This window comes from Rutilus rutilus (genome assembly GCF_951802725.1).
Source record: "Rutilus rutilus genome assembly, chromosome: 17".
NCBI lineage: Eukaryota > Metazoa > Chordata > Actinopteri > Cypriniformes > Leuciscidae > Rutilus > Rutilus rutilus.
Genome location: NC_140230.1, coordinates 28,014,987 through 28,029,238, shown reverse-complemented (window position 1 = coordinate 28,029,238; position 14,252 = coordinate 28,014,987). Strand labels below are relative to the sequence as shown.

Sequence of the window (14,252 nt, the reverse complement as noted above, 5' to 3'; positions counted from 1 at the left end):
AAAGGCATTTACCTACAAATTAAATGTCGTTATGAGTGTTCTGCACAATGTGGAGTCATTTTAAATTGTAATAAAATGGATTATGTACCTTGTCCAATTTACTCTTTATTCAAAATACCATTCCTGTGTTCCAGGTAGTTTTTTAGTATGTCGTGGCTTGATACTCATATTACAAAATTTGTATCGGGCTAAATAATGTTAGAATTTGGCATAAGCAAACACACTGTAGTAGGTGGGCTATTTAGACAGTCATCTTCTAGCGGCCTTTCATTACCATTGTTTTCACTCAACATTCAAGTAACGAGCCAACCACTTAAACTGTTTGGTTTGTTGTTCAACTCCTGAATAGCTCTTTATTCTTTTCCATTTTCATTCCAAATGTGGTAAATATTGTTGGATGTCTGTATTCGCGCAAAACTTGAGTATATCTAATTACGTTTTGTATTATCCTTCCATCAAAAACAATCGCTTCAGTCGTGAGAAATTAGTCATGGTCAATATAATATGTGAAAAAGTAGTCTGGGGATGATGAATACAGAAAACCAAAGATTTGATATGTACATTTGATACATTTTTGTGCTTAAAAAGGAAAACATCCAACCTTTAATTGATCGTTTACAATTAACCCTTAATTCAAAACTATGAATAACTTTGTCTGCTGATTCCATGGATCCTCATAAACAACAGCAGCAAGCAGTTTGATTTTATTATGTTTGGCACTTCTCAAGCTGTTTATTCTGGTTTCTCAACATAAAAATTATTGAACTGTGGCTTTTTTTGGCTGGCAGACTATTGCAAAAACAATTATTGCTTTGTAAAATATACAACAAAGAGCACAGTGTCTCAATTACTACAGTTAAACAGAAAAAGGGAGAGAAAGACCAAGAGTGATGGAGCATTTAGAATCATTGGAGAGAGTATTTAGCCCTAATAATTGCGTAGGGTAATTGTGACAGTGAATCCCGCAGTTGGCCACGTGCTGCTGATGACTGCGGAGAAACACAGAGACTGAGTGGAACCCTTCACTATTACCTTGGCTGTTTGTGGTGGTCCCTTTGGCATCTCACTTTCCCACAAACAGATGGTAATCTCTCCCGCCTGCCAACTATTTAGTGAGAGGAGGAGTCACAATATGCTCCCTGCACCAATATTTTCCAATATCCATCCATCCATCCATCCATCCATCCATCCATCCATCCATCCATCCATCCATCCATCCATCCATCCATCCATCCATCCATCCATCCATCAAATGCATTCATGAAGTTGCAAGTAAGTAATGAAGTATCAGTATAGAATAAAACAATCACAAAGTAATCAAATAAAAACTACTCTAAAAAAGTGAGTTTTAAGGGAAGATTCAAAAACACTAAGAAATTCCGCTTGCCTAATCTCAAAGGGCAGAGAGTTCCACAGCTATAATGAAGAGAAAGCCCCCTCACCCATAGATCTTAAACGAGTTGGCAGAACGGTTGAAAGACCAGCCTCAGAGGAGCGGAGATCGCGCGTTAGGGTGTAGGGGGTTAAGAGCTCCGACAAATATTGAGGAGCCAAACCATGCAAAGCCTTAGGTAAGCATGAGAATTTTAAAATCAACACGAAACCTGACTGGGAGCCAGTGCAAGGACTCCAAGATATGAGTGATGTGATCCCCAGTCCTTTTCCTAGTCAGGATTCTAGCGGCTGAATTTTGCACAAACTGTAATTTATTTCAGGTTGCTTTTGAAACCCCAGCCAGTAGAGCATTGCAATAATCAATACGGGAAAATACTAAAGTTTTCAGCCACAGGGAAAGACAACATGGGACGTAATCTGGCAAGGTAAAATATGATTATTTTTTTTGTTTCCAAGATGAAAAAAAAATATGTTTTTACAGTATTCTGGATATGAGGATCAAATGTTAAAGGGTTAGTTCACCCAAAAATTTAAATTCTGTCATTAATTACTCACCCTCATGTCGTTTCAAACCCGTAAGACTTTCGATCGCCTTTGGAACACAAATGAAGATCTTTTTGATGAAATCTGAGAGCTGAGAGTCCATCAATGGACAGCTACGCAACTGACAATTCTAACGCTTCAAAAAGTTCATAAAGAGCGGTTTAGTAAAAAAATTCTGAAGAGACTTGATTGCTTTATATGATGAATTATCACTCAATTATCACTTTATATCACACATCAGTTGTGGTAAACGGAAGCTCAAGCATGTTCGCTTGACGTGCGAGAACCAATGAGGTTCATTCTCGTGTTACGCAGCACGTTTGAGCTTCTGCAAGAACCAATGAGGTTCATTCTCGTGTGTTACGCAGCACGTTTGAGCTTCTGCAAGGAACCAATGAGGTTCATTCTCGTGTTACGCAGCACGTTTGAGCTTCTGCAAGAACCAATGAGGTTCATTCTCGTGTGTTACGCAGCACGTTTGAGCTTCTGCAAGGAACCAATGAGGTTCATTCTCGTGTTACGCAGCACGTTTGAGCTTCTGCAAGAACCAATGAGGTTCATTCTTCTCGTGTTACGCAGCACGTTTGAGCTTCTGCAAGGAACCAATGAGGTTCATTCTCGTGTTACGCAGCACGTTTGAGCTTCTGCAAGAACCAATGAGGTTCATTCTCGTGTTACGCAGCACGTTTGAGCTTCTGCAAGAACCAATGAGGTTCATTCTCGTGTTACGCAGCACGTTTGAGCTTCTGCAAGAACCAATGAGGTTCATTCTCGTGTTACGCAGCACGTTTGAGCTTCTGCAAGAACCAATGAGGTTCATTCTCGTGTTACGCGGCACGTTTGAGCTTCTGCAAGAACCAATGAGGTTCATTCTCGTGTTACGCGGCACGTTTGAGCTTCCACAAGAACCAAATGAGGTTTTCTTCGGTTGAGCTCCTGTTGATGTTTGCTGATCAATGTATTTGTGAATAAAAGCCTAGATTAAATCTGTTCGTAATATAAAGCAATCGAGTCTCTTCAGAAAATTTTGACTACACCATTCAATTCATATGGATTAGTTGCATGCGTGTTCATGAGAGCACCATGATGCATGCGTATTGCGCTGTGTTGATGTGAGAGCAGACATGGTTAAGCGAACGCGCGTTGGAGATTAATATTTAGTAAATAAAATGGTAATTTATGTTCTTTTGTGCATTATGGTATTATGTATTAATATGTATTATGGAGGAATACAACGAAAAGAAGTGGAGGTAACACAAAGCAGAAAGACTGATCCGTATGGATGTAGATTTCTTTCCTCTGTTAAATCAGTGATATGAAAGGGGGGCAGGAAGAGAGAGAGATTTACTGCAAGAATAGCACATTCCAGACATATGGTTTGAAAAAAATGGAGATAAATCCACTGGGATGCATTTCAAACATAAGCCTAATAGCTGGCAAAGAAACAGTTGTTTAGATGGGATTACATGACAGGGACGAGACTCAAATATGGGATATCCACAATATCACAACAAAAAGTTCAGTCTCTGACCTGGCTCACGCTGAAAGAACGTGTTTGTCAACACAAACCGACCGTGAACTGTTTATGTAAAAGTCATCACAGTTCAGCGGTCAACCTGATCCTTGTATGCCTTACAGATGTGCATGAGAATCCGTCTTGCCGAGCAGAATCAAACAAACACATGAGGGCGATAGGGTGCTGAGTCCATTCATATCATATCACTGGGTTTTTTGAAGACTTCCATGTTTCCCAATTATTATTGTTTAAATTAGCAGTGGACAATTACCTCCAGTTGTGTGCAGAATCTGAACGTCTTCCATGAGGAAAACTAAACAGCCTACTGGTAAACCAAACCATGCGTGTCCACAAATCATTTCGGCACATGTGGATGTCATAAATAATTCTGTTGTTGGGTTGAGTGCAGAGAAGACACTGAAAAAAAAAAGAAGAAAAGGAAAAATGTTGAAGCGTATAAAATTATACCAGTGGCCTCTTCGTTTTCTAAGAGAGGTAACCACCACTTTAAGAAACTGTATGAGGTTATTTTCAATCAGGATGTTACAATCCCCAAACCTCCATCCAAATGACAAGCTCTCTTCACCACAAGGGGCAAGAGAATTTGTTCCAAATAATTTAGTTTTATTATGATTGCTTTTTTTATTAACCGAGACATAATATTACTAAAAGAACGTGTGTCAGGACAAGTTTGTGTGTGTGTGTGTGTGTGTGTGTGTGTGTGTGTGTGTGTGTATTAAAGCTGCAAGGTTCTGGATAAATTGAGAATTGAATTTTTGTTTTGTTTTGTAAAGAGATCACGGTACTTCTACGACTCTGGTGTAATGATCACTTTAGATTACGCTCACTTGAGACATACTAGGATACTCGCTATTTTTGAAAATATATTTGTAAATATGTCTGCTCAAGTGCAAGAAGACATAAAAGAGAGCTCAGTTTAGTATTTGCGCGCTGTCTGAGACGCGGCTTTCTGGGCACCTACTTCAGATGTGTGCGCACAAAACTTTCCACACAACATGCGAGTAATGGAATGAACTCCTTTTCGTGTCTTCTTGCACTTGAATATTTAAATTGTCAAAGCTTAAACTTTCGTGACGATGCAGCGCTGGACCTTCAACAGTTCCGAGCATCGTTTACATTTGTTCACGTTCATGCATTGTTAGAATTCATTAAAATGTTTCCCATTTCATATACTCGCCAATGTCGATTTTTACTCACATTTGGCGCTTGGTGAGTGTTAATTTCAGTGCCCTGGAAATGCTCATATATCAACCCAGTACCTTTCAAATACAATTTTGTTTTCCAGGCTGCATAAACACTGCCCTGATAAGCTGAACCTATAGGCTACATTAAAACTGCATGTAAAGATGTATAAGCCTAGCCAATACGCAAACAAGTTATAATGGTCACCATGCCTTCAAAAGGGATTGAGATTCAATGCTTTGCTTTCAGGAGCAAAATCATACTTGCTGTCACAGCTAAATGTGTGGGGGCATGAGTTTGTGCACATGTGCCATACACGGAGACAGCTAGACGTAGGCTTGTGTTGTTCACAAGATATCTAAACCAAGAAAAGGAAGTGTCAGCATCAAAGGAGGGAAATGTAGTGAAATTCCTTTCACCTCCAATAGCTGCCATTATGAATTCTACCTGGCACATGTCTAAGAGTCCTTTGTCCTTGAGCTGAAAGGCATCATTGTTTTGAAAGAAGAAATGAGGAGCAGAGTGAAATGCTTGTGAAGAAGTTAGTGCGAGAACAGAGCTGGTGTTTTCTGAAACTCAACACGAACATCTTCTCATATCAGCTCAACGTGCCTCAACCTGAACGCTATTCACAAAACTAAGAGGGTCTAAGTGAGTTTTTCTCGCAGATGCGGATATCTAGTTCCTGTTTGTCGATTACTTGCACTGTGTGTGATTTATACTGTGACTTTCACGGGGGTCGCCTTTTAAAAAATTCATTTGTATGGGTATATTGAATGCACAATCCCTTCATGTTCATCTTGCAAATGCCATCTATATTAACAACTCTCTGAACAGAACATTTAAACGATTCTAATTGGGACAGAACCTTAAAGGGCTGGTTGATTACGATTTCACTTTTTTAACTTTAGTTAGTGTGTAATGTTGCTGTTTGAGCATAAACATCATCTGCAAAGTTACAACGCTCAAAGGAAGATATCTGCTTTTAAAGAAATCGCTTTTTAAGGTCTATACAACAAACGGCTGGTAGGGACTACACGACATTCCTCCCGGGTTAGTGACATCACCAACCCTAAAATTTACATAAACCCCGCCCCCGGAACACGATTTATAGATTATCAAGACAGAATATGCTAATCAGTGACTATAAGATAACTACACATAAGCTACATAAATTCACCAACTAACCATTCAGAAATGTTGTCACTTCTTCTTGAGTCTCTCCATCATTGTCTGACTCTGGTTTGAACATAAAAGGCTAAAAGTTTTTGAAATTTTCAGTGCATGTCTGTGTGAGTGCAAGCTGTTGTAGCTCCGCCCTCTGTGCAGGGAGCAGCAGCTCATTTGCATTTAAAGGGCCAGACACAAAACGGTGCGTTTTTGCTGACCCTCAAAAATTGACAATTTTAACATGCTATATAAAAATATCTGTGGGGTATTTTGAGCTAAAACTTCACATACACACTCTGGGGACATCAAAGACATATTTTACATCTTGTGAAAAGGGCATTATACCACCCCTTTAAGTGAAAGCGACACTTTCTCACAAACGTCTGTTTAAACGTATGCATGACTAAATGTGTGGTCACAATATAGCGGGCAAAAAAAGTCAGGTTTCTATTTTCAATAGTGTGGCGAAGAAGCAATGCTCACACTGAAGCAAAGTCCCTGCAAGTCACTTCACTCTGTGGCCATCTTTGAAAGCTTCTCGGGCACCTATTTCCGTCATGGAAGAACAGCTTCTCAATCAAATTCTCCACAGCCGTTCTCCAAACTTACGATTAAATTTCATATTTGAAATCACCAGTTAAATCTGACAACTGCAGTCTCATACATTTTTTCAAATTGCTCAAATAATGACCAAAAAAAGCATTTTCGCATGTGCAGTCATAAGCGTCTCAGAACACTGACTGTTTCTAAAGCAACCGTAGCTTCTAAAGGCAGCTGCAGTGACGCAAGGACTTTACCAACTGGCGAATGACTCTTTTATTTAGAAGGCGGGACTTATTCTGCCAAATTGCATGTTGTACTTTCTCCCATAAAAACAGTCCTCTACAACGTATAAAACAAAATGAAAACTGAAAGGACACTATAATATTTAAGTCCTCTGCTGTTTTACTACAATCGATAACTGAGATGCAAGTTGCCATAGATGATGTTAATATTAGGAAATATCTGACTGCTGAATGCCATGACTGACCAATCAGAATCAAGTATTTCTTAGAGCAGTGTAATAATTGTGTAAAAACTTGAATGTGCGGCATACTTTTTACGACACCTTTTAAACCCCTCCAGATCCCTTGATTAGGGGCATCAAACGCATCAAATCCCCTATTAATTCTCACTCTGCGGTAGTACTTCAGTAGCTCTTTTTATTGGCTGCAAGGCCTCGCATGGGATGAGACACTTGCATCTGAGCCCAGAAGATAATTTACTAGGAGGGCCGATGTCTCAACGGACCAGGTCTGACGGGAAAAACTGTCTAAAAACTGGGATTCGAAATTTGGAGCCTTTCTGTCCCCCTCCCATAATTTGACACATGCCATGTGCTGTGACATACTGCAGGACTTGTTATGACAGCACAGATAGAAAAAGAGCATGCAGGCAACCGTTTCCACCAGCTGAATGCTAGCAACTTGCTTCAGAAATACAGTGAAAAAAAAAAGAAAGAGATCATGCATAATTTACAACTTCTGAGGTAAAACGGAGTTGTAAAAACTGACAGATCTGGCAAAATATATAAGTTGGACTTTGTACACAAGGTGGAGGAATAAACCTCATGTTACATGTTGAATGTAAATACTGCAAAGCACTTTGATTTCTCTGCATATGTCTGTGGTAGACTCTGGCTTGTAGAACACATCGTAGAATTTTTATTTCCATCACATTATAACTATATTATTTCTTTTTGAGGCAAAACCACTGTGTATAATCTGCCAATTGTTGGGGAGAGCATTCCACTTTGGTCTAATATGTTTCATGAATATAAACAATAAGATTAGCATTGGCTCTGCTGAACGGCACATTTATATCAAAATTCCCCGTTCCAAATGTGTTCTTACATTGAAATACTGCAATCTGAACAGCCTCGCTCCACCGATACTAACTGAAAAAATGTTTCATTGAAACTTGATTTAGCAATGCATCATGTCCTGCATATAGACTAAAACGACAAAAGCAAATAACCTTCGGCGAAAATGGATTTGAGAGACATTGGATGGTGTATTTATATAACGCTGGCATTCGAAAAGCAATGTGTATGTGTCTGTTTTCACTAGAGCAGAAAACTGCCTTTTGCGATAGTCGTTCTAAATCAATAATGACTGAAAATAACTATTTTACCCAGTAGTCAATATGCTCTGGTATTGCATAAATGCTTGGACAGTTCAGTAAATGAAGGGTAAATTCAAAGAAGGACCTTCTGCTCAGAAAAAAAAAAAAAAAAAAACACAGGCCTGTTTTTCATGGCTAGCCCTGTACTTGAAGGATCATTAAATACAAAAACACATTGTTCCTGGAAATCGTGCATTTCACTTTAAACAACACAAGCATCACAAGACAGATATCAGAGATGTTGAGTGAGTCCACATACTGTAGGTTCCTATGCATTAAGAAACTGGCCAGATAGCAAACCATACTGTGTTTTATAAGCATATGAAACGTAAAGATGTGAGGCGCAATAATATTTGACTGTACGTAATCACACGTATAGACCTTACTGGCACCGATTTTTGTCATCAATACGTTTTCAAATGGAAACATGCTTTTGATCTGCAGCTTTTTAAAGCTCATGAAAGACTTTTGATGGATGTTGACGTCTTGCTGTCTATGTGGAGAGTTTCCATGTCGGATATCAAAGAACTTTGTGGACTCGCTCCAGCCAGAGAGAAAGAAAGGATGGAGGCCCACAGGAACTGCTGTGGTCTGAGAACATCATCTTGCCTAGATTTATTTACGTACTTATTTTTTTTGGAGTGGAAATATATTCACATATCCAAAAATAAATAAAGAAATAAATATGTGTATAAATGAAAAAAACAACAACAACACTTTGTCCAGGTGCAGGAAGGAACTGCAAATTAAAGTAAGAATTCAGATTTATTTACTTTATATATCAAGTAGAAAACTGCACAAAGAAGTTTTTGAGTTAAGCATCCTCCTAAACTGATGCTGTCCACCCCGAACCCACCCATTTGATATGGAGGATGCATTTCTGCCAAACATTTTACAAAACCAACAACTCTCCGAGTGTTTGACATGGTAATGGATATGACAATACATACACGACATTCTGATTCTGACACGCTGCTGTAAACAAGTAAGACATGCTACTGCTGTAAAACATAGCATACGTGAATTACCTGTATAGCAGATCTATACAGGTGGAGCTGGGGAAGGTGGAGGGTTTCTGAAGGCGCACTGCAACTGCTACAGCAAATGCTGACCAAGTGAGTTCATTGGCTACTGATACAGCAGGAACCAATCAGCTGTGCCCTATAGAGAATGATGTGATTGCAAGCAAATTGAGTTAAGGACGCATTAGCCTGCACCATCTAGTTTCATGACAGAACTTTGCATTTGATTACAGAACTTTGGTGTTGAAAATTATAGTGTAGTCTGATTTTATCACCCCACAGAACGCTATCCCCATCGGATAGTTTGTAATGTCTGTTCAGAAACTTCTGGAAATACTGTTTACTATTACCAGTTCAGTGGTAGCTATCAGTTAGAAACATGCTAAGACAACAGCCTAATCAGTAAACAATGCTAAGCTAGCAGACAAATCAACTAACAGTATGCAAAATAAATAAAGATAATCAGGCACTGGATTGAGTAACAAAAAACAAAACAAAATAAAATAAATTCATTGTATGAAATGTTTTAATTATTCAGTTAAGTACAAATAACAGACTTAAAATGGCATTTCTTATTTCCAAATATGTGTTCCTCAAATTCAATCATAAAAAAAATAAAAGATAAAAGAAAATAAAAAAAATCATTAAAGAACAGAAATTCAGAACTGAAATTGTCTCAGTATTTCCAATCTCAACACACAAAAAGTAAGTTGGTGACTTTGTTCCTCCATGATTAATTATACTCCCAGAATTGAAACTGAAGAAGATACACCTCACTTTGAGGCAAAACATTGTTTCTTTATGCATGGCGCACTGTGATGTGACTAGCCAGGGTTAAATTGTCTCATTCATCTTCAGTCTTCCCAGCCTCATCCCTAAACCATAGAGAGACAGATGTGCCGAGGGGGAAGCCCCCTGCTTCAATTCAATTCTCTTGCCAATTCCAGCCACCCTGGGAATTCTATAGGAAACCATGGGGAGACTCCCTCTTTCCTCACCTTCTTAGGCTCTCTCTGATCATTGCGTTTCTTTTCGAAAAATAGCTCAGAGAGAAGTCACTTTCTACACATGGAGATTTATCTCCATTCATCGTCTGCGGTGCTGAGTGTATGGATTACAGATGATTAATACCTTCACTGACTCATCACCTGGGGAGTATCCACAGGGGCTTAAGTGTGTAATGCACAGCAGACATCCAAGGGTCTCCTACCCGCCTCGATTCACCCTCTTTTCACATGCATTACCATGGAAGCCTGTTTCCGCCTCAGAGGAAAAAATAAAAAGGTTTTGAAACAGTCACACTGTAAGATATAAAGTGACTGATCATCATAATTGACTTTTGTATCTTACAAAAGTCGCAACTGCAAGACATAAAGTTGATAAATACACATTTTAACTGAGATATTAAGTAACAATTTAGAGAAAAAAAGAAAGAAATTATGATACATCATGTCAAACTGCAAGAAAGTCACATTGTGAGATTTAAAGTTGCGATTGAGATAAAACGTCGCAATTGCGAGATATAAAGTAACATTTATGAAGATGGAAAGTTGGAAATATGTGTAATGCAAGGTCATATTGTGAGATATTAAGTCCACATCATGAGATTGCAAAATAAGTCACATTGTGAGATATCACCATTATGAGACAAAACCTCAATTGCAAGATATAAAGTAACAATTATGAGGAACTAGTTGCAAATATGTGACAAACTATAGATGTCACATCGTGAAATGGAATATCACAATAATGAAAAATTGCAAGATAAAAAGTAACAAAATCGAGAAACAGTTGTGAGACAATCATGTTGCAAAATATAGGCATTTATGAGAATTACGAGGTTTATGAGATAAAGTTATAAAACAAATTATAAAGTCATATTGCAAGATATAATGTCGCATTAAGAGATTACAAAATAAGTCACATTATGAGAAATAGAGGCAATTACAAGAAACAAAGTCGCAATTGCGATAGTCGTTTTATGATGTCACGTTGTGAAATGTAAACTCAACTATGAGAAACAAATTTGCATTTGTAAGGCAAGAAGAAATTACCTTTCACATTTTTTTTTTCACTCCAGGCAGAAAAGGCTTCCATATATTAGAGATCAATGGACCAATTCACAAGCTTGCTGTGCAGGTGTGCGTCTAAGGTTGAGCTGTGTCATAACCTAAAGGAATTAGAAATAACATGGACAACTAATCCACAGTGCTTTGTCTTTGACCTCAATGGCATAGCATTTAAATGCTCCAGCTGTTTGACCTTTCTGGCATGAATGGGAGTCTGGTTCAGCTGATTTTCCATCTTCCTAAGAGGCACCGCAGAAATTAGAGCTGTGATTACTGGAACACTAAATCAGATGCAGCCTTTTTCGCTCTGTTTCTGTGTCGATGATCAACGACACTGTTTACACACATTCCAATAAATTGCATTAGCTGCTACCTGTACAAGCGTTGCGTGTTAAATTAGCATGTCTCATGTTGCACTGTCGCACCTAGGCAAATTCTTTTAAAATGTTAGATGGATGATCTTCCAACTTTCTAAAAACTTCTTACTTATGCAAATATTCCTAAACTTGGAAAAAAGCAAAAAAGAGGAAAAGAAAAACATCCTCCTGACTACAGATGGCACTATTGCGTTAAGTTGAAGGCCAGCTTTGAGTCTTGCACATCACTCACACATCAAAGTGATTGACATGTTCTTTTACAGACCACTTACAAGCCTTTAATGACCTTTACAAGAGAGGGCATTGACTTCTTCCATTCCTAGTTGCCTGGGAGACAAGGATCCACATGTAAATGATATTCTCTCTCAAATGAACCATCCTTGATGGTTCCTCAAAAAGCTACACTTCAATGAAGCTGTTCCTGTAAAAATAACCGCTCTGTCAGTCTCCCTCCGTGGTCCCCAGGCTTTCGCCGGTTCTGCGAGCTTGGAATGCGAAATCAAACGCAGACACATCCACTGACCAAAGTATTAAAACTGATGAGTAAATGACTTTCACCGCTCCCACTTCAGGCTTTCAAGCTCCTTAACAAGTCAGTCGGTCCATGAGGAAAAAAAAAGAAGAGAGGCAATAAAGTCAACGCTCAACTTTTCCACCGAACTGCATGTGAAATTATGAGACAATTGCCACGACTTAATAAACAAAAGAGATGGAAGTAGCAGCTGACCCGGCACGGGTGAGTGAGAAAATAACGCTCATTTGGTCCCGAAAGCGATGTGACCGTTACAAATGAGTGCAGTAGGAAACCAGACCTCCTTTTCACAACATCTCTCAATCTTTCCCACTCTCCCACTTGAGAAAAACCCAGATTTATGCATTGAAAGTGCTTTTGTTTTAATTACCGGCAAAGCTTTCCTGACGGTCTTTCTGTAATTGAGGGGCAAGAGTCCCAGTCGGATCGTTGGGAGCGAGAGACTGCCTGCTGCTCAGCCTTCTTTTAATGGGAATTTCTGTTGCTCCTAAGTATTTCAGCAGAACCCCGCAGCCGCCCGTGGGGTAGCGTGAAGCTGGGGCTCTATCGGTTCTTGAAGTCTTCTGAGGGCACATTATATGACCATAGTAATGGCGATTATTATCCTCTTTATTGCCATTATCATTCAGTGGTCCAAGGGTCGTCTGAATGGGATTCTAACCGCTCATTAACATAGCAGCTCAGTGAGTAGCTGATCTTTCAGCTGGGTGATTGAAAACGACTAGCCAAAGCATTTCTAGAAAACAGGGCAAGACAGAGGAAATGATCCTTGGATATCTATGTACGAGACAAGTAATTGACCAATTAAGATCTACGAAAACATTGATATGGTCATTCAAAAACGCAGTCCTTTATTTTTCTAAGAAAGAAACAGATTCTTAGCTGATCCTCCAGCTTGGCAATTGAAAACAACCAGCCAAAACATTCCTATTAAACGAGGCGAGAAGAAGAAATGACCATTGGATATCAATGCTAGAAACAGATACTTGATCAATGAAGACCCACCAAAATATTGCTATGGTTAGTCAAAAAATGCAGTCCTTTATTTTGCTAAAAAAAAGAGACAAGATTCTTAGTTGATCTTCCAGCTGGGCGATTAAAAAACGACTAGCCATAACATTCCTAGAAAACGGCGAGACAGAAGAAATGACCATTGAATGTCAATGCATGAAACAGATAATGAATGACCAATAAAAACCCACCAAAACATTGCAACTGTTAGTCAAAAAATGCAGTCCTTTATTTTGCTAAGAAAGAAATGGGTCAGTCATGACATCTAGCACATACAGTAAGCACATTTCCATCTTCTCACAGTTTACTCTCTAGTCAAACCCTTAAAATTATCAGAACTGACTGAACTAGAAACATTACACAGATTTTCCTTTTTACGCTCACTTCCGTTGCAGACGCATTTGATTCCACCACTCGTCCCAATGATAAGCTCTTAATAATAAATAAAGGAGTGCTGCCGGTTGAATCAAGAAACGTGGAATGGTTCGGGGTTGTCTGAAGCCTACCAGGAGACCTCAAAACAATACAAAGATGGATGAACTGATATAGAGGTGGTTGGGTTGGGTGGTCTGGTCTGTGGGTGGTGGTGGAGTATTCCAGTGAGCAGGGAGAGCTGCCATGGTGTTGTGGTGACAGAGGTTGTGGGAAGGGGGGACAGAGCTGAGGTTTAAGACATGGTGATCTGCATGGACTCCAACATTTCTTCCACCGCCTTCACCGAGCATTTGTTCTCCTTCTTCCCACGGCCTGCCATCTAGGAGAAACAGAAAGAGAGGGGTTGATGAAAGGACATCATTCCATTTACAATGTTTTTGGACGTATTACGTTTTAACACAAACATTGTGGAGCGTCAGACTCCATAACATGCTGATGCTAAAAGACAAGTATTTGTGTACGATTCCCATGTCTTGCAGGAACTGCATTCATAAAACACTTCAGACTGTTTCTAAGAGGGTGAAGAGTGAGTAAAGACCATTGTTACACATCTTTGAACCTTAAGGCTCTTAAGTCTGCCTAAACTAGGAGATGAACCTATTTTTTGAGGGGTCCCAGTGACATTAACCTATATTTAATTAAAATAAACTATATATAATTACCATAATATATATTGTTGTCACTGTACTAAAGACTAATATATATATATATATGTCCCTGACCAAAAATGTATGACTTATGTTGCTCTGCATACCTTTCCCCAATCAAATGCTTTCTAGTATGAGAAATGTTTCTCTCCCTAATACCAGCATCAAC

General features: G+C 39.0%; 1 protein-coding gene across 3 annotated transcripts in view; it reads right to left on the bottom strand.

Moving 5' to 3' along the window:
- Nucleotides 1–13,203: 13,203 nt before the first annotated feature.
- emc2 (ER membrane protein complex subunit 2) overlaps nucleotides 13,204–14,252 on the bottom strand; it is a 38,952-nt gene continuing 37,903 nt past the window's right edge. For all 3 annotated transcript variants that reach the window (XM_084385267.1, XM_084385268.1, XM_084385266.1), the window contains one exon: nucleotides 13,204–13,755. In XM_084385267.1, the coding sequence (XP_084241393.1) occupies nucleotides 13,669–13,755 (87 nt within the window). In that variant the 3' untranslated portion in view covers nucleotides 13,204–13,668. The remainder of the gene's footprint in view (nucleotides 13,756–14,252) is intronic.